At 49.9% G+C, this 19,915-nt stretch overlaps 1 protein-coding gene across 1 annotated transcript; it reads left to right on the top strand.

The window, feature by feature from the left end:
• The first annotated feature begins 394 nt into the window (after nucleotides 1-394).
• Nucleotides 395-19,587, top strand: NMUR1 (neuromedin U receptor 1). Its single transcript, XM_078155426.1, is given in 9 exon segments — nucleotides 395-563; nucleotides 723-894; nucleotides 13,748-13,825; nucleotides 15,600-15,791; nucleotides 15,962-16,079; nucleotides 16,183-16,783; nucleotides 16,786-16,977; nucleotides 16,980-17,189; nucleotides 17,545-19,587. Coding segments are annotated over 9 exon segments (2,019 nt in total). The 3' UTR covers nucleotides 17,832-19,587.
• The last annotated feature ends 328 nt before the right edge of the window (nucleotides 19,588-19,915 follow it).

Genomic DNA, 19,915 nt, shown 5'->3' with positions numbered 1-19,915 from the left:
TTTTTTCTGTGTATTTTTTTAAAAAGCGTTTTATTATCTTAATTTTCTCATCTGAAAAATGGGAATAATCACCTCATTTACTTGCCAGAGTTGTTGAGTTCAGATAAGATGATACATGCCAAGTACTTCGTGACCCTGAAAGTTTTGTTTAGGTCAAATAATGATAACAATAACAAAACAATAACAATAGTGAGTCCCCGGCTCCCCTACGCTCCGTGGCCAGATCGTGCGTATTTCAGGGAAGACTCAAAGCTGTCACGGGAGAGTCACAGAGAGCAAAGCACGTCATTCTCAAACATCGCCCAGGCACAGAGATGCCTCATCCCAGCTCTGGGAGGAGCTGACTTCTTGGTTCTGAGGGAGACTCTGTCTTTATGCGGAGACAAAACACATCATGGCAGCAGCCATGTCCCCTGCCCAAGGCAGAGCCTTGCTGGCGGCCAAGGGCAGAGCAGAGAGATGGGTGGAGGCCGTGGGATTCCGCTGGTGGATGCCCTGGCGTCGGCCCCGAGCTCTCCCTGATCCTGAGGCTGAGCTGAGCCAGGCGTCTTGGGCTCCCGGAGGTCAGCAGGGCTGGGTCCTGTTCAGCATGAGGGCTGATCCATAAAGCCAAGCTGCAGGCCGGCCTTCCCTTGCCCAGGGCATTAGGTGTTCTCCAAGGGATGAGGATGGGGAAACCTCCAAGCAAGTCACTGCATCTCCCTAGATCTCTCTTCATCCAGAAGAGGAGGATGTGTGGGGAACTGGGGATCTACAGGGCGCCCCTCAACTGGGGAATGGCTGGACAGATGATAGCGCGTCAATGGAACGGAATGCTGTTGTACCGCAAGAAATAATGAAAGAGATGGTTTTGGTGAAACCAGAGAAGACTCCTGTGGACCGATGCGGAGCACAGTGAGCAGAACCAAGAGAAACATTTATCCAATAACAATGACACTGTAACGGACGAATGCCTTTGAAAGACTCACAAACCGGAATCGGTGCCACGGCCGCTGTGATTCCACATGATCGATGATGGAGCACACTGCCCAGCCTGGGGGGCGCGTGGGGAGGGGAGAGAGCGAGGAGGGAGCGGGGATGGCCTCAGGGCAGATTGAGACACACATTTCTGGACAGGGCCAGTGTGAGAATTTGCTTTGCTTAAATATATATATATATACATATATAATTCATATTTATTTATTATGTATATCCATATTATATTTTATTTATATTTGTTATATATAAATATATTTACACTTGTATGCACGTATATATACATATATATACATGTCTGTTATAAGAAATTTGTTTTTTTTTTTTGGTGGTGGCGACAGGTATAGGTGGAGAGAGAAAATCCTTGGTAACTGAAAATTTAAAATGATTTATTTAAAGTATAGATAGGAGGGAGAAAAATCCATTCTTATTAATTGAAAAAATACATAATTTTTAAAAAATGAGCATGCTGAATTGTATGACCTCCAAGGTCATTTCTTTCTCTAGACCCTATGAGCCTTCTTAAAGACAAAAAGACAATAGAGAAAAACAGAAGGCTGGTGTGGGTCACCCCCTGGGAACCCTAGGCCAAGGACTCTGGAACTACTTTCGGTCAGTTCCAGATTTCGTCTCCAAGCCCAGGCAGAGGGACCAGAGGACCAGGAGGGTCGCCACTCTGGCCACCAGAGAGAGCACAGTCCTGGGTGAAGGATGGAGTCCCAGCTCTGCCTCCCAGATCCCTCTTCTTAACACCCTGATCTCCTCCCCTCCCCAGGGAGCAGTGCCAAAAAGTCTAAATAATCAATAAGTATTAGGTACGTGCCAGGTATCAGGCATGCTCAGCTGTGGTGATACAAAGCAAAACTGTCCTTCTCCTAAAGCAACTCAAATTATCATGGAGGAGATAACAAATAGTCAATCAACGAGCACTTATTAGGCACCTGCTGTATGCAGGGCTCCCTGCCCCTGTATTTATATGTGTATGCATTTTCCCCCTACAAAATGGGAGCGTAGGGATTCTTTCATGCATATCTTTGTATATCCGCAGAAGCTCCTGGCACAATGTCTCTGGCATATAGCAGGCACTTAATAAACGTTTGTATATTGACGGCCTTCAAGGATATGCCACTCAGTCAAGGATCTGGATATATAATCCGTCCCTAAATGTAAGGGAGGAGGGTGTGATTTCCTCTTTCCCAGATAATGAGCTTTTTTTTTTTTTGTGAGGCAATTGGGGTTAAGTGACTTGCCCAGGGTCACACAGCTAGTAAATGTCAAGTGTTTGGTCTGAGGCCAGATTTGAACTCAGGTCCTCCTGACTTCAGGGCCGGTGCTCTATCTACTGCGCCACCTAGCTGCCCCCTCAGATGATGAGATTTTAATGTGATTTAACAAGGCATGAAGCTAAGTATCGACTTGCCACCCCACGTGGTGACCCCTTTACAAAGTATGACCCCGAGTGGCCTCACGAGGAAGAATGCCTGTAAAGGCGGGAGGGCTTCAGACAGCTAAGCCAGAAAAGGCGATCACATAGGGAGCGCAGGCTCAGAAATGCTTTGAGGAGAAGGACATTTTCCTCTTCCTGTCCCCATTCCCCACAGTGGCCATGGCTTCGAGAACGCCTTGCCTAGGGGGAAACAGCAGACAAAGTCACCATTTTAGAGAATTTGAGGCAAAATTAAAGGAGCAGAGACACATACTCCACAAGACCCCTGGCAGCAGAGAAGAGAGTCAGCTATGGAGAAGAAAAGAACCTGGGAAGCCAGCAGAGACACTGCGCTCAAAGGGAGATAGATGCGTGAAGCTGCTGTTCAATTGTGCCCGACTCTTTGTGACCCCATTTGGGGTTTTCTTGGCAAAGATACTACAGTGGTTTGCCATTTCCTTCTCCAGTTCATTTGACAGATGAGGAAACTGGGGCACACAGGGTAAAGTGACTTGCCCAGGGTCACCCAGCTAGTAAGAGTCTGAGGCTGGATCTGAACTCACAGAGATGAGTCTTCCTGACTCCAGGCCGGGCACTCTGTGCACTATGGAGCCCCCTAGCTGCCTGCATGAAGACTCTCCAAAGAAAGGACTGGGAAGCCTTTCAGTACAAAGACTTTTGAGTCGCCTTTGCTGTGCACATATACTACACCTCTCCTCCACTGTCGCTGTACTCAAAAGCTGAGCCTGCTCTTACTATGGGTGCTGTGTGTATTTGTGGGAGGGTGTACCCCAGGTTTACGGCGGAATGTTTCTTTACTTTGCCCCCTTAATAAATACCTTTGCTAAGAGATAATTATGTCTACCGGCTGATTGTTAATGGGACACATGCTAGTGGAGGCTCACGCTCTATGAGACTTGCAGAGTTGGACACAACTGAACAACTGAACAACCAGGATTCTAAGAGGCAGAGGTCAGGAAGGAGAATGTTTCATGAATGAAGGGGGAGGAGGGAGCTTGTATAAAAACATGGGGACAGGAGGTGTAAGGTCATATGTGAGACATAGCAAGGTCAGTTTAGCTGTAGAGTGCGGCTAAGGGAAAAGCCTCTGCCAAAAGTAGAACGGTAGGTCATGACCACGCTGTGAAAGGCCAGAGGAGTTTATGTTTGTCCTTAGAGGTCATTGGGAGCCACCGGGGTTTCTTGAGAAGGGGAGTAACCTGGTGCTTTCGGAAGATCACTTTGGTGGCTTCGTGGAAGATGGGTGGAGGAAGGGAAATCAAATAGGAGGTGATGGAAATTGCTGAGGTGAGAGGTGAGGGGAGGTGGACCTAGCACAAGGACTGTGGGAGTAGAGAGAAGGGACCAGATGGAAACAGAAGAGACGAACCTGAGTGATCCACTAGATGTGAGCAAAGTGGAGCAGAGAGTGCTTAGGAGAGAATTCCTTGATTTTGTAACTTGGGCCATTGTTTGGAGGCCACCATAGGACACTGGGAGCTCCTAATGCCTGGCTGACTCCTCTCTTCATTTCCTAAGGGAGCGAGCTAGCCGCCTTCACCTGGACTCTGGCTCTCCAGGATTCCAGCTTCTCCCCCCAGCACCATCTTCCATAGTGCAACAGGGGGGAGTCTAGGCGAGCAATTTCTTCCTCTCCCGGAAGGTGTAGAGGTGGCTTTGGAGAAGCACATGGCAATGGTGAGCATAGGCTTGCATGAGTTCAGAGAAGCGAGTTCAAGAGTACTGCTCATGGAACAGTCTGGAACTGTGCCCAAAGGGCTATCAAAATGTGCATACCCTTGGACCCAGCAATAGCACTTCTAGGGCTGTGTGCCAGAGAGATCTAGAAATGGGAAAAGGACCCACATGTACAGAAATATTCATAGCAGCTCTTTCTGTGGTGGCAAAGAACTGGAAATTGAGGGGATGCCCATCCATTGGGGAATGGCTGGGCAAGTTGTGGTATATGAATGTGATGGAATACTGTTGTGCTGTAAGAAATGATGAGCAGGCAGACTTCAGAAAAACCTGGAAAGACTTGTATGGACTGATGCTGAATGAAGTGAGCAGAACCAGGAGAACTTTGTGCATGGTAACAGCAACATTGTGTGATGACTAGCTCTGATAGACTTAGCTCTTCTTAGGAATGCAAGGCTCTAAGACATCTCCCAAGGCCTCATGATGGAAAATGCTATCCACGTCCAGAGAAAGAACTATGGAGTTTCAATACAGCTTTTTTTTTCTGTTGTGTTTTGTTTCCTCTTTCTTATGGTTCCTTCTGTTGGTTCTAATTTTTCCTTACAACATGACTAATGTGAAAATATGTTTAATAAGAATGTATAGGTATAGCCTATATCAGACTGTGCACCCTCTTGGGGAGGGAGGTGGGGAAGGAAGGGGAGAAAAATTTTAAACTCAAAAGCTTATGGAAGTGATTGTTGATAAATTAAAATAAATTAATAAAATTTTAAAAAAATTAAAAAAGAATACAGGATTTTGAATTCCTTAGGCAATGTGACCCCAGATTTAGCTTAGCCAGAGAACAGGGATTTTCTGGGCAGCCCCAGCTTTGGAAGTTTCCTTGCGGTCACCCCAGATTCCATTGTTCCTCATTTTAAGAGTTTGCGGATGGCACCTGAGAAAAAGATCGCTCTTCATTCATTTCAATTGTGTCTGACTCTTTGTAATTGCATTTGGGCTTTTCTTGGCAGAGATACTGGAGTGGTTTGCCATTTCCTTCTCCAGCTCATTTGACAGATGAGGAAACTGAGGCAAACAGGGTGAAGTGACTTGCCCAGGGTCACACAGCTAGTAAGTGTCTGAGATCACATTTAAAATCACATCCCCTGGACTCTAGGCCTAGTGGTCTATCCACAGCGCCACCTAGCGGCCCCAGAGAGAACGACAGGGAGGAAGTTTTCCTGATTCAGTATGATGGTTGTAGAAAGAAGAGAGCTGTCCACATAACATGGTCACTGCATAGTACCCTACTTGGACAGCAAAGTCAGTGAATTACTTGGATTGTACAGGAATTAGAGAAAGATTATTCCCTGACCCGCCTCCACTCCCATTCCTCAAAAGTGGTATCCTTCAGGATGAATTCCTGGAAAGCTGGGGGCTGGACCAGGCTGGGTGGGCTGTAATTAAACCTAGTGGAGGGACAGCTAGGTGGAGCACTGGATAGAGCACCGGCCCCGCAGTCAGGAGGACTTGAGTTCAAATCCGGCCTCAGACATTTGAAGCTCACTAGCTGTGTGACCCTAGGCAAATCACTTAACCCCAATTGCCTCACAAAACAAAACAAAACAAAACAGCAAACCAACAACAGAAAGCTAGTTGAGCTGGGGGAGGGGCGGGGAGGGAAGTTCTAAACCAGACCAGTCCCTTCCTCTCTGATCCTTAAGTCAGCACAATGCTAGGGCTTCTCCTAGGACAGTATTTCACCAGCTGAATCAGCCCTACCTGTCTCTGCTCTCCTCTCTTCTTTTAGTTTGAATTTCTGATTAAAAAAAAAAAACTTGGGAGAACCAGATGTCTCCTTCCCAAAGCCCTGGGGAGCGAAGTGTTCCCCCAAGGATCTGTCCTGAGCCCGCTTCTCTTTCTCCATCCCGCTTTCAGGGACATTATCGGCCCCATGGGTTTAATTATTGTCTCGTGCAGATGACTCCCAGTCCGTAGATCCTGCCCCCATTACCCTTTGAGCTCCAACTTCATGTTACCAGCTGCCTGTGAATACCCACAGCTGCACGTCCCACAGGCGTCCCACATCCAACATGTTTATTGCCTTAAAGGCAGTCTTGGCACGATGGAGAGAGCCCTGGGCTGGGAGCCAGTTAGAAAGACTTTAATTTGAACCAGGGGTCTGTGACCTTAAGATCTTTGGGCCTTAATTTCCCCCTTTGTAAAATGGAGTGGGGGGGCCTAGATGACACCTTCTCTAAGTCGTACAGAAAGGTGGTCTAAGAACAGGGTGGGGAGGAGCCAGGAAGAGCTAGTGGCGGGTAAGCAGGCCAACCTTATCTTCTGGGATCGTGTCCTAGGTCACAATGTACCATGAAACTGCTCAGAGGATGTAGCTGGCAGGCGTCCATGTATACGCCAGCCAGCCCAGAGGGACTCTTGAGTCCTATCTCCTACCTTCTCTCTAATGCTCCCCGGGGATCCAGGAGGTGCAAGGGCTGAGTCTAAAGCCTGGGTCCTAGCCCCCAGTGGGATCACGGACGCATCATTCCCATCTGAAAAATGGTCAAAATAATATTCACATAAACAACGTGTCGAAAGGTGTAGAAAAACCACGGGGGATGTTCTGGATCACTTTGCCCACAGCCCCTGTCCAGGAAAATTGGAACAATGTATATAATGAACACGTAGCCATGGACTCCCTAGTCTCTTTCAAGGTCCCTCCTACGTGAAATCCTGTTCTCCTCGTTGTGAGTGCTAATTTCCCCTCCTCCCCACAAAAAAATGACTGTGTCTTTCTTTGGAATATACTTTATATTTTCTCGTCTGAGCTTGTTTTATTTCTCCAGTAGAATAAAAACTTCTCGAAAGCAAGATCGTTTCATTTTTGTCTTTGTTTTCCCATCCTCTGGGCATGTCTGGGAACACTGGAAAGATGTTTAGTGGACTGGAGAACTGAATAAAGGGTCCCCACCTGCCTTTACCCAGCACTCTTGCCTGGGCCAGGTAGGGAGCAGGGCACTTTCTTTTTCTCCTTTCCTCCTTCCCCTTCTCTCCTCCCTTCTCCCTCACCCCCTCCCTTTCCTTCCCTCTCCCAACCAGTTTCCCCTCCTCCCCCCTCTTCCTTCTCCCCTCCCCCTCCCTCTCCCCCTCCTTCCTGTCTCTCTCCCTCCTCCTCCCTCTCCCCCACCTCCCTCTGCCTCCCTCTCTGTGGTATTCCAAACTGCTGCCCCAGCCACCTGCTCCTCAGGCAAGAGGAGACACAGCGTATCTCTAAAGTTCTCTTGTCGTTACACATCACCTCCCCACGGGAGAATTAAGCTCAGAAATCTCATCTTCTCCCAGGTTGCCAAGGCTGCTCTGTTCCCAACTCTCATTAAAGAGCCAGCCTGGAATAGTAGATTCAGGGGAAGTGGGTTAGAATTTGGCTGCGCTGTTTGCTCCCAGTGTGACCTTGGGCAAGTCACTTCCCCACCCACCCCCAAGGTCTTAGATTCCTCATCTGTGAATTCAGGGTAGCAATCTCTGTCCTATCTGTGTTACAGAGTTGTTGTGGGGGAAGTACTTTGTAAGATATATGTATGTGTGTATAACATTACTAATTATAACATATGTTTGTATATTGAACTTGTGATTTCATTTGAGGAACTTCCAGTGTGGAGACTCCCTCCACCAATGCAGATTGATACAAGTTACCTGAAGCACTTAGACCCCCCCTAAGCCAGTATGTGTTGGAGGTAGGGCTTGAACCCAGGTCTTCTGACTAATGATAGTCTTTTTAGCCTCTAGGCCAGCTCTTTCTCCAGCATCCTCATGATGCCTCTCAAGCCTTATTGGTAGGGTTCAGAGGGCGGGACATGCTGAGCTGAGTGATCCAAAGAATTTCTCAAGTCTAGACTTCCAAATGGATCCTAGTGGAGAGGGCACTAGATCTGGAGTCAGGAAGACCCTGGTGCAGAAGCCACCTCAGTTACTGAGCTGGACATGTGACCCAAACTCTCTCCTGCTTAGTAAAATGGGGGGTTGGTCTCAATAGCCCAGCCTACGGTCCCCTCCAGCTTCAGATCAGTGTCCTATCCTCCTGATACTGTATGGCCTCAGAACAGAAGGGGCTGAGAAAGCCCCTGGGATACCCAGGCCTCTGGGGGTCTACTTCCCACACCTGGTGGAAACAGCCCCTTCTCTCAAAGGGCTTACATTCTGACAGAGGCTGCCTCTCTTCATTCTAATGCTTTCCTTCTTTTCAGCACTTCCGGTTTCTCCTGTCTGCGGCTTGTTTCTTCGTATTTGTTTTTGCTTATTATCTGCCCCATTAGACCCTGAACTCCTCGGGACCAGGGACTTTCTGCTTGTGTTTGTGCTTGGCACATAGCAGATGCTACATAAATGCCGGATAGCAATGTACTTGGGAGGTAAATTTCTCTCTCGGTGCTTCCAATTTCTCCCTGAGTAAACCAAGGAAAACATTTGCCCCCCTTTCCCCAGGTGGGGAAGACAGAGCCAATCCCCTTCTCCCCTTCAAAGAACCGGAAGGAAACTACTAGTGAATACAAACTACGTGTAGGGCAAACCTCCTTGCAGACTTTGGTGTCCCCTGCACATATGAATGCCTTTGGAGAGACCAGGACCCTGTCCACCTCCCCCAGGTGATCTCCCTTCCCTACCTTCTCTTCCAAGTGCAAGAACTGAGGAGTCTCGGGATTTGAAAAACTACCCCACTCCCCCAGTCCCAAAGCTGTTTGGTAGTTATTGGACAGATATTCTTTGCGGGAGATGGAAATTTGGGGAGTGGATGGAATAGTCACTGTAAAGTAGGGTGACATCTCTGATGAGGGATATGAGTCAGGAACAAGGAAGAGGCATCCAAAGAAAAGGTTAAAATATGAGGGCATTTGCTCATTGAAATGACTGTGTTTTTTGTTCTAAAGATCTGGGCCCCTAGGACTGAGAACCAAATTCTGCCCCTGAAAGGGAAGGTCTCCTGGTAACAGACTCTGAGGGAATAAGCCAGGGAGGCTCTGCTGGTGTTAAGGCAATCTAAAAAGGCTAGGAAAAGCCCCTGGGGCTCAGGAGTGCTAGACTTTAGGAAGCTCTTAGATCTGGTGGGGGCGCTGCGCTGAGAGCACAGAGTGCTGGGGATTAAAAGAAAGACAAAAACAGGCCCTTCCCTAGAGGTACTTATGACATGCCAACAGTTTTGCACCTATGAAATACAAAGCAGTATAAGTGGGAGATAATGTTGGAGGAGAAGCTTCCGACAGAAAGTGGGAGGGGAGCTGACTCCCGATGAAGCCAGATGAAGGGCAGAGGAAGGAAAGAAGTCCAGGCATGGAAGGCAGCCCATGAAAAGGCAGAGTTGGGAGGCTGAGTTCTGGGTGTAAGGAAGACAAGGAGGCCAGTATAGCAGGATGGGAGATTACCTGGGAGAAAAGGTAGAAAGCGGCCAGGTTAGGAAGGGCTTTAAAAGCCAAACTGAAGGCTTTATTTGGAGTGTCCCAAAACCCTCAGTGCTGTTTTAAGTTTTAATAACTAAAAACTTTTGGAATATCCTGTATTTGCTCTTGGAGGTCATAGGGAGCCAGTGACATTTATTAAGGAAGGGAATGATATGGTCAGACCTACACTGTTTTTTCCAATAAAAAGAAAAATATTTATCCAAAGTAGATTTTTTTGTAAATGAAGTTCACTTTCCTTAGTTTTATTCACTGTTTTCTTTTTCTTTAAATTTTTATATTTTTTCCAATTACATGTAAACACATTTTTGACATTTTTTTTATTTTGAGTTCCAAATTCTCTCACCCCCTTCCCTTCTCCCCTCCTTGAGAAGGCAAGCAATTTGATAGTTTTTACATGTGCAGTCACAACAAAACATATTTCCATATTAGCCATGTTATAAAAGAAAACATAGACCAAAAGGAAAAAAAAACAAGAAAAATAAAGGAAAAATAGTATGTTTCAACCTGCATTAAGATCTTTCTCTGTTCTTTCTCTGGAGGTGGCTAGCGTTTTTCATCATGAGTCCTTTAGAATAGCCTTGGATCATTGTGTTGCCGAAAATAGCTAAGTCGTTCACAGTTGACCACCAGACAACGCTGCTGTTACTGTGTACAAGGTTCTCCTGGTTTTGCTCACCTCGCTCTGCATCAGTTCATCTAAGGGAGAGACCTTTACTTTAGCAAAATCACTTTGGAAGAGGGACAAGAGGGAAAAGAGTCTTGAGTCTGGGAGACACCAGTAGGCTATTACAATAGCCCAGGGGAGGGGTGATGAGTGCCTGCATCAGGGTGGAGGCTGTAGCTGAAGATCCTGATGAGAAGCTGGAGGGGGGACGATTTGTGCAGAGTGTCTCCAGGAGCCTGGCTAAAGTCTGGGTCAAGGGTTGTATGTGCCTTGCTTTCTACAAGCCCCCCCACTTCACATTGGAGCCTAGGTATTTGTGGAGGAAGGTGTCTATTTAGGGTAAACTTTTTGTCACTGGTCTCACTTGTTTAGAACACGCTGTGGCCCCTGGCGGGTTACTGAAGATGCCACTTCCGTGGCAGCTTAGGGGGCTGAGATGAGCAGCCCCAGGGAGTTTGCTGGGGGACCTGACCTGTATGTGTGTGGGGAGGGGAGTCCCCAGGGGTTTTATATAGACAAAGGAATTTCAGAAGGTAGAGAAAGTGCAAAAACAGGGTGGGGAGAGGAGGGGGAGCAGGAAGGGAGGATGAGGTCCAGGTGAGGAGGGAGAGACCATACAGATACAGCTCCTTCTCAGCCTCCTTTGCTAGGCTGAATCCTTATACCACTATAACCCTACTCCTAACTATGGGCAAGAAAGGAGATGTCTAATACTAACACAACAACTGCCTCAGTTTGGCTGGACCCCAAGTCCTGCTTGGGGAACCCTAGAGGGGGAATGATGTGAAATCCACCTAGAAAGCTAGGCGGCAGCCAGAGTGCGAAGGGGCCAAACAGAGGAGTATAGAACTTCGTCCCAGAGATAACAGGGAGCCACAAATGCTTCTTGAGCAGGGGAGTGGCTCGTCTAGCCCTGTACTTCATGAATGTCAATTAAGTATGTTAGAAGCTTCTGCCTCATAATGGCACAGAGGTGTCCCTGGCCACTCATGAACTAAGCCAGGGCCCCCTGAGCTCTGGGGGGCCCTCTCCATGGAATGGAAACTACTCAAGGGCAGGGGCCATTGTGGTGGTGGTGGGGGTACTGGGAGGAGAAACTCATCTCCAAGTTAGCTACAGGGAGACTGATTTTTCAACCACTGTTATTATCCAAAACCGTGTTGGATTAAGTCCTGAGAGGCATGTGGTCCAGTGGAAAGAGCCCTGGCCCCTGTGTCAGATGAGCTGGGTTCAAATCCTGTCTCTGACACTAACTTCTACAGGCCTCAGTTTCCTCATCTGTAAAATGAGGAGACCAGACTAGATGGTTTCTGAGATGCCTGCCAGCTCTGTGATCCTGTGGCTTCTCAGCCTCAGTTTCCTCTTCTGTTGGACTAGAAGGTTCCTTCTAGCTCCATAGATGGTTGACCTGTGGGAACCTCTTTCTACCTCCCAGACCCTCAGGGTGGGAAACACCCCCAGCCTTGCACATCCAGCCTGTAGCCCTTGGCTGTGGCCTCCAGCAGCTCCCCTCTGAGGAGCCAGGCAGAGAGAGCCCTGGCCCAGATAAGTGAGTGCCCCTGCTCTGCTCCTGGACCCGGATATTTGCTGTTCCCTCAGGCCCCGACAATGTTTGCTGATCTCTCCCAGATTGCTAGTGGCAAGTGAGGCGACAGCACTGGAAAAGATTGATGCCATTCACCGGGAGCTCTCCTTCCTCTGGCTTCCACCTCTCCAGTTTCCTCAGTATCGTCTCCCAGACTTTCCCCCTTTGCTCTAATCTCTGAGGAAGAGGAAGGGAGCTCATTCACTCACCCTTGATCCCATCTCTTCCTATCTCCTCCTGTCCTTCCCGTCAATCATCTTCTCTGTCTCTGTCTCTATCTTTCTCCTCTCTCATTTTCGATCTCTCCTTGTTTACTGGCTCCTTCCCCCTGGCTCCTTCCCCAGGCATCCTTGATGCTTAGATAACCTTCATTTGACCCTGCCACCCTCTCGGGCCATCATCCTCCCCCCCACAGACAAGCTCCAGTAAGAAGCTGCCTCACTTCCCACCCCCTTGCCATCCGGCTTGGACCTCCCTACTTGACTAAATGTTCTCTCTGGCTCACCAGTGCTCTCTTTCTGGCTGAATCCAGTGCCATTCTCCTCGTCCTCATCCCACTTGGCATCTCTGCAACCCTGGATGCCACCAGCTGCCTTCTCCTCCTGGGTGCCCTCTCTTCTGGGGCTTTCATGACCCTGCTCTGTCTGGATTCTCCTTCCTCTCTCACTGCTCCTTCTCAATCTCCTTCGCTGGGCTGTATCCTTGTCTATACCATGTCCACTCCCCTATGCAGGTACCCGCTAAGGCTCTTCCCTGGGCCCTCCTCTCTGTCTCTCTCTTTCTCTCTCTGTCTCTCTGTCCATCTCTGTCTCTGTCTTTCTGTCTTTCTCTCTGTCCGTCTCTCTGTGTCTCTGTCTCTCTCTCTCCACTCTCTTGGTGACCTCATCACCTCTAACTCCACTGGATTTATTTTGTTTGAATGTATTATTTGCTCGTCTCTCTGTGTGTGATTTCCTCCCAATAGATTGGAAGCTTCTTGAGAGCAGGAACTGTTTTGTTTTTATCTTTCTGTCTCCAGAACTTGGCATTGTACCTGGCACACGGTAGAAGTTGTTGAATTGGATTCAGGTGAATTTCCCAGGCTGCAGAATTTGCCTAATTCTTGTGTTACCTCCTACCTCAGTTTCTCTCATGCTTGTTTCTCCTTCCCCAGCCCCTGCCTGCATCATAGCATCTCCCCATGTGTAAAAGCCAAGGATAAAGCTGGGACTCCTCCAGGATATGGATTACCTCACGCAGTCACTTTACCTCCTTCCTGTGCCTTCACTTATTTGTCTGTAAAAGGGGGGAGCTGAATGCAGTGACTTCTGAGGTGCCTTCTACCTCTCCATGTAGGATCCTCTGGGTTGGGGAGAGGGCTGTACGAGGAGGGAGACTGAGACCCTCTGCTTTTCCCCTCTTCCTTTTGGAGCTAAGTCACCACCCGTGACCCCAACTGTGTGGTGTGTGGTTCTGTTTCTGGACCAGCTTCCAAGGCTCCTGGTGCTCCATATTTGCTGAGAATAAGAGAATGAGGAAATGCATCCCTCACACGCCCGGCCATGTATGTGCCTGTGTGAATGCGTGTGGTCCTGTTGGCTCCATTTGTCTGTACGTGTCTTGGTGATCCTGGCTATATCTGCTTCTCTGCTCAAGTCAAGTGCGAGTCTTTGTAAGAAGGAGCTCTTATGTCAGCTCATGCATAGCTGGTGTACCTGCTTGAATAAGGAGGCCAGGAGGGAACAATTGTGGGAAGGGACAGGTGGGAGAAGGACACACACAGCTCCACACAGGGCAAATTGGTTTCCTTGCCTGGCCAAGGCTTCAGTGACTCCAAGGCTGGACAGCGACTCACAGAGGCAGTTTATATTACAAAACAAACAAAAAGTCCATAGACCTCTGCAACTGCCCAGGCTGAGCATTCCCTTGCAGCTCTCCTCTACTGTACTCCTCATAGCCCTACTGCATGCTGCTCTCTGCAGCCTTGGAGCCCACTTTGCACCTTCAATGGTCGAGCACAGGTCGGAGCTGTGTTCCCAGCTGCCTGCCTCTGCAGCATGGTAAGCATTGCTCTCCTCTGGGACCCAGGGAACGCAGGAGCCCCTGCATGGGGGGAGTAGGGTGCCCATTGTGGATCCAGTCCAGGAGGAAGCTGCAGGGCTGGCCCCAGACAGGGTAGAAGAGGGCTTCTGGGGCTGGCCCCACTTGGGTAGGGGGAGAAGAGGAGGAGGGGAAAAGAGGGCATATGAAGAGTTGGGGGGAGAAGAAGGAGGAGGCAGTTTTCAGAAAGACTCAGCTTGAGACCGTGTATTGGCATCTTCCCAGCCTGGAAAACTGGAAGGAATCTATTTGGGTGCATGGGTCACTGCTGGGCTGTCCTGGACAACGCTGGAGCCTAGAAGGAGGACCTAGGACTTAGGGCTGGAAAGGACCTTCTCAGTAACTATATAACCCAACCCTCTCATTTTACAGAGGGGAAATTTAAAGTGACCCGGTTAAGGCGTACAGCTAATAAGTGGTGGAGCCCACGTTTACACAAAGAAACTCAAACATTTCTATTCCCAGCACTTGGCAAGGCTAGATCTCAGTCTGAGGCTGAATTTGAACTCAGGTCTTCCTGACTCCAGGAACAGTCCTCTATCCACTGCACACCTAGCTGCCTGGTGAAGCGGAATAGGTGGGATGAGGACAAATTGTGAAGAGCTTTAAATACCAAAGAAAGGGTACTTTATACCAAGAGGAAACAGGGCACCCCCAAAGCTTGTTGAATAAGGGCAGTGGGTGACTTGGTCAGATCTTCACCTGGGCACTTTGGCATTAGGGGGAGGGTGGTTTGAAATGGGAAGAGAGGTGGTCAACCAGCTGGAGGAAGGAATGAAGGAAATGAGCGCTTATTTAGCTCCTACTGTGTGCCAGGTACCGTGCTAAGTGCTGGCAGGAAGAGGTGAAAGATGACGACCCAAAGTGGGTGCAGATGACGCTGAGCTGGGAGGGAGAGCTTACACACCAGAGCACAGACAGGGTCCAAAAAGCTCCTGACAGGCCACAGAGCAGACAGAATCCAACTTAACTCCTTTATCCGATGAGCTCATGTTTGGAAAGCTCTCAGCACAGTGCCTAACGACACAGTAGGTGCTTAACGGAGGCTTATTCCCTTCACCCACTTTTTGAAATAAACAGCAAGTCTCCCAGCTGGGTACAAGAAATTCACTTCCCAGCTAAAAGATGGAGAAAGCATGAGTAGAGGGCGTCTGGTCTGAAAAAGACCCCGGGGGAGGGGATCGGTGGACCACAAACCCAGGCTGAGCCACATCTGCCGTGGGATGTGGCTGCCAGGAAAAAAAAAAAAAGCTAGTGCTGCATCGGATGAGACTCAACCAATAGTTCCCCCGCTCAGCCGCTAGGTGCCGCCAGAGTGCATAGAGTGCCGACCCAGAGTCAGAAAGCCTTCTCTCCCCGAGTTCAAATCTGGCCTCAGACATTTCTTAGCTGTGTGACCCTGTTTGCCTCAGTTTCTCATCTGTAAAATGGGCTGGAGAAGGAAATGGCAAACCATTCCAGCGTCTCTGCCAAGAAAACTCCAAATGGGGTCAGGGAGAGCTGGCCAGGACTGAAAGACGACTCACCAGCGATGTGAAAGGTTGCCAGGCAGCGGAAAGATCAGACTCCTTTTGTTTGGCCCCGGGGGCAGAAGCAGGGGCAGCAGAGGGGAGGAAATCGGGAAGGAGCCAGCGTAGGCTCGATACCGGGAAAACAAAAGGTCCCCTAACAATGAGAGCTGTCCCAGGGCGGAGGGGGCTGCCCGGCCAGGGGCCGTCTGCACACTGACCCCAGGGGCCATCTGCACGCTGCCCGGCCAAGGGCCATCTACAACCTCCGCCTTCCAGAAGGTCTCCAAGCCGAGCCTGGAGGACCCCTCCTTGGGCTTCTCTGGGGCACCAGCCGGACCAGCTGGCTGCTGAGATTCCAGGAGGAGGGCTCACATTCCAGCCTCCCCGAGATCGCCAGTGACGGGGCGTGCAGCCAGTAGCCACGCTAGCTCTTCCCACTGCAAACCAACCCTCCCCCATTCCCGCTGGCCCGTCTGCAGCTTTGCAGCCTCCCAGCTTTCTGCACTGTGAGTCTGGAATGGGCCCCTTGGAGTAGGTATTACCGATCCCTCCCCCCTTCGGGAAAATCACAGCCCCTTCCCCCAGGATCACCAAACAACCAAATAGGGACGGCTCACGTAGTCTTGAGCGGATAAAGCGACTGGCCCTGGGTCCCCCAGACAGTGTCTACAAGATCCCAGGTCTACAGCGAGAAGAGACCTCAGTGGCGTCTTAGTCCAGCCCCAACCCTCATTTTACGGGGGAGAAAATCGAGGCCCGGGGACGCGAACTAATTTGCCCAAGGTCACCTGGGTAGCAAATGACAGAAGCGACATTTGAACCCAGGGCCTCCAACTCTCAACCCGCTAAGGTTCCCAGACAGAATTCTCTTCCTTCCTCCCTTTGCACAGGCCCAGGCTCCTCCTCACCTCAACTGCTCTAGCTTCCCCAGGGACGTGTCTGTGGTAGGACCAGCTGGGTCCCAGCTCCTCAATGGAAGCGGCAGCGCCTGGGAAGCCTTTGACCTGGAGGACTTGAACTTGACCGCCGAGGAGCTGAGACTCAAGTACCTGGGCCCCCCGCAGAGCAGGCTCTTCGGGCCCGTCTGCACCACCTACCTGCTGATCTTTGCTGTGGGTGTGGCGGGCAACGCCCTCACCTGCCTGGTCATCCTCCGCCAGCGGGCCATGCGCACGCCCACCAACTGCTACCTGTTCAGCCTGGCCGTGTCCGACCTGCTGGTGCTGCTGCTGGGCATGCCCCTGGAGCTCTACGAGATGCGGCAGAACTATCCCTTCCAGCTGGGCGCCGGGGGCTGCTATTTCCGCACGCTGCTCTTTGAGACTGTGTGCCTGGCCTCGGTGCTGAACGTGACGGCCCTCAGCGTGGAGCGGTATGTGGCCGTGGCGCGCCCCCTTCAGGCCAAGGCCCTCTGACCCGGGCCCACGCCCGCCGGGTCATCGGGACCCTCTGGGCAGCGTCCGTGCTCTGCTCGTTGCCCAACACCAGCCTGCATGGGATTCAGGAGCTGGAGGTGCCCGGATGGGGCGTGGTGCCCAACACGGCCATCTGCACGTTGGTCCGGCCGCGTGCCATCTACAACCTGGTGGTGCAGGGGACCACCTGCTCTTCTTTGGCCTCCCCATGGCCACCATCAGCACCCTCTACGTGCTCATTGGCCTAAGGCTGCGGAGGGAGAGGCGCCTGTGGACCCAGAGCGTGGCCAGCAGCAGTGCAAGTGACAGCAGCAGTCTGGCGGACAGGCCAAGGAGCTGCCCGGGAACCCCCCTGCAGCCCAACAGGCATCGCCAGACGCAGGTGACAAAGATGCTGTGTAAGTGAGGGAGGGAGGGAGATTAGAGGCACAGGGGTCAGTGTAGACACAGGAGGGAGATTAGAGGCACAGGGGTCAGTGTAGACACAGGGAGGGAGATTAGGGGCACAGGGATCAGTGTAGACACAGGGAGGGAGTTTAGAGGCACAGGGTGTCAGTACAGACACAAGATTATAGGTTTAGAGCCAAAGGAGACCTTAGTCTAACCCCCTCATTTTACAGATGAGGAAACTGAGGCTACAGAGACGAGGTGACTTAGCAGGGGCTACCCAGACCGCCCTAGTACACAAAGCCAGAAGCAGGTCGGCAGGGCTCAGAGCTCCCCCCAAGTCACTCCGTTGTCTCCATCTTGTAGTTGTGCTGGTCGTGGTGTTTGGGGTCTGCTGGGCCCCGTTCCACGTGGACCGCCTCATGTGGAGCTGTGTGTCCCACTGGTCGGAGGAGCTGCTGCAGGCCTTTGAGTACGTGCACGTCATCTCGGGGGTCTTCTTCTACCTAAGCTCAGCTGCCAACCCCGTGCTGTACAGCCTTCTGTCCAGCCGCTTCCGAGGGGCCTTCCGCCAAGCCTTGGGCATGCGGGAGGTGAGGCAGCCCAGGACTCTGCTGCCTCTGCAACCCGTTCTTCCCCAGTCCCGCCACTGAAGAAGGCGCCTTGCATGAACCAAGGTTCTGGGCAATGGGAGGCTAGAAGGGAGGGTGGTCAGAGAGCCAGCCCCAGAATCACAACCTCAGAGAGTGAAGAGGAGCTCAGTGGTCAGCCAGGCCAATCCCCCACTGGAGGCCTAGCAAGGTTCAAGGTCACAAGGCTAGGAAGGAAGGAAAGGGCCAGGGAAAATGCCCAGAGTTGGGAGACAGAGTGTCTTGTGCTAAGAACAGCCCCTAGAAGGCAGAGTATATTGGGGTGCAAGGCAGGGGGGAGAGAATGCAGGGTATGATACTGAAAAGGTGGGGGCAGGAGGCGAAGGGCTTTGAATGCCAAACAGAGGGTTTTTATTTGATCCTGGAGGCAATAGGGAGCCACTGTCATCTATGAAGGCGGAGGGTGACTTGCTTGGCTTTGGGAAGTTCACTTTGACAGCTCAGTGGAGGATGGATTGGAGTGGGGAGAGACTTGAGTCCAGGAGACCAACTGAAAGGCTATCTAACACCTTCAATTCTTCTTATATTGACCCCAAATCTACTTCCCAGTTACACCCTCTGCGGCCAAGAAGAACTAATTAAATCTTCTGACAGATTTTCAGACATTTGCAGAATCACTTTTCTTTTCAGAGGTGGGAGACCATGGGTGTGGAACATTGTATACAGTACCATTGATTTATTGAACTTTCTCATTACTCTCTTTAAAATTCTGTGCTATAAGGAATGGCTTCCTGGGTAGGCTGGAGAAAAGATTTGGTGCTGAAGGTGAAGCAAAAATGAGCTATCAATTAATTTTTTTAAATTTGAGAACAATGACTGTGCCCCTGGAAATCTTCTCTGGGACAAACATCCAAGATCTTTCCACCACACCTCATAGGGTATGGCTTCCAGGCCCCTCACTATCCTGACCAGCCTCCTCTGGATGGCTTCTAGCTTTTCATGGTCTGTCCTAAAATGTGGCAACCCAGTTGGAATCAGTCCTCCAGGGTGTAGGAAAACGGACCCAATTGAATCCCTTGTTCTGAACACTTCTACTAATGCAGTCTGATATTAACTTAGCTTTGCTGTCTGTCCTTTCACAGCAATGACTGATACTGAGCCTGAAGGCCGCTAAGATCCCCAGATCTTTTTCATACAAACCTAGCTGGGCAGCTAGATGGCACCATAGTGCATAGAGCACTGGCCTGGAGTCAGGAACACTCATCTTCCTGAGCTCAAGTCTGGCCTCAGATACTTACTAGCTGTGTGACCCTGGGCAAGTCACTTCACCCTGTTTTGCCTCAGTTTCCTCATCTGTCAAATGAGCTGGAGAAGGAAATGGCAAATCACTCCAGTATCTCTGCCAAGAAAACCTCAAAAAGGGAAACAATTGAACAACTAGAGTATTGTCTCGCTACATCTCCCCCTTCCCCTATTCTGAGTACTTCTTCAAATGATGTTTTGCACCCAAATGCAAGACTTTACATTTATCCCTAGTGAACTGTATCCTTAATTCAGCTCTCAGGCCAGGCTGTCCAAATCTTTTGGCATCCTGACCGTCATCCAACATGTTAACTAACTATCCTGCTGAGTTCCATATCTTCTGGAACGGTAACATTTCAATACAATAAAATATAATATTTCAATATAATAAGGACGCTACCTATGTATTTCTAGAAAACGTATTGTGAGCCTTCGGTTTTATATCCCTCTGCACTTCCCAATGTGTGTCCTTCCCCTCTCCCCCTCCTAGAGAGCAATCCTTTGGGAAGTCTGTTTTTCACACTGGGAAAATTTGTCTCATATTAAATTTTGGTTCTTGAACACCAGATACAAAACAGCCATTTTTAGCCTTGTTCTTCATGCTAACAGCCAAAATTTGCCTTAAGTTCATTCTAGTTGTATTAACCCAGCTTCCCATGTAGAAACAAAAACCATTGTTTTCAGTACATTCATCTTACTTTAAATTTTTTTTTTTGCATTCTGAATTTAACAAAGAGGAGCATTTCTTCCTGCCATGTCATTATTGATGTTATTAATTTTTTAAAAGTCGCACCGCACTAACTATGCTAAGTAGTCACAGAACTCCCGTGGGTCAACTGGACCGG

The sequence above is a fragment of the Phascolarctos cinereus genome, unplaced genomic scaffold (genome assembly GCF_003287225.1).
Source record: "Phascolarctos cinereus isolate Bilbo 61053 unplaced genomic scaffold, phaCin_HiC Scaffold_5;HRSCAF=322, whole genome shotgun sequence".
NCBI lineage: Eukaryota > Metazoa > Chordata > Mammalia > Diprotodontia > Phascolarctidae > Phascolarctos > Phascolarctos cinereus.
The sequence above is the reverse complement of the archived record's forward strand: the minus strand, read 5'-3'. Positions and strand labels throughout refer to the sequence as shown.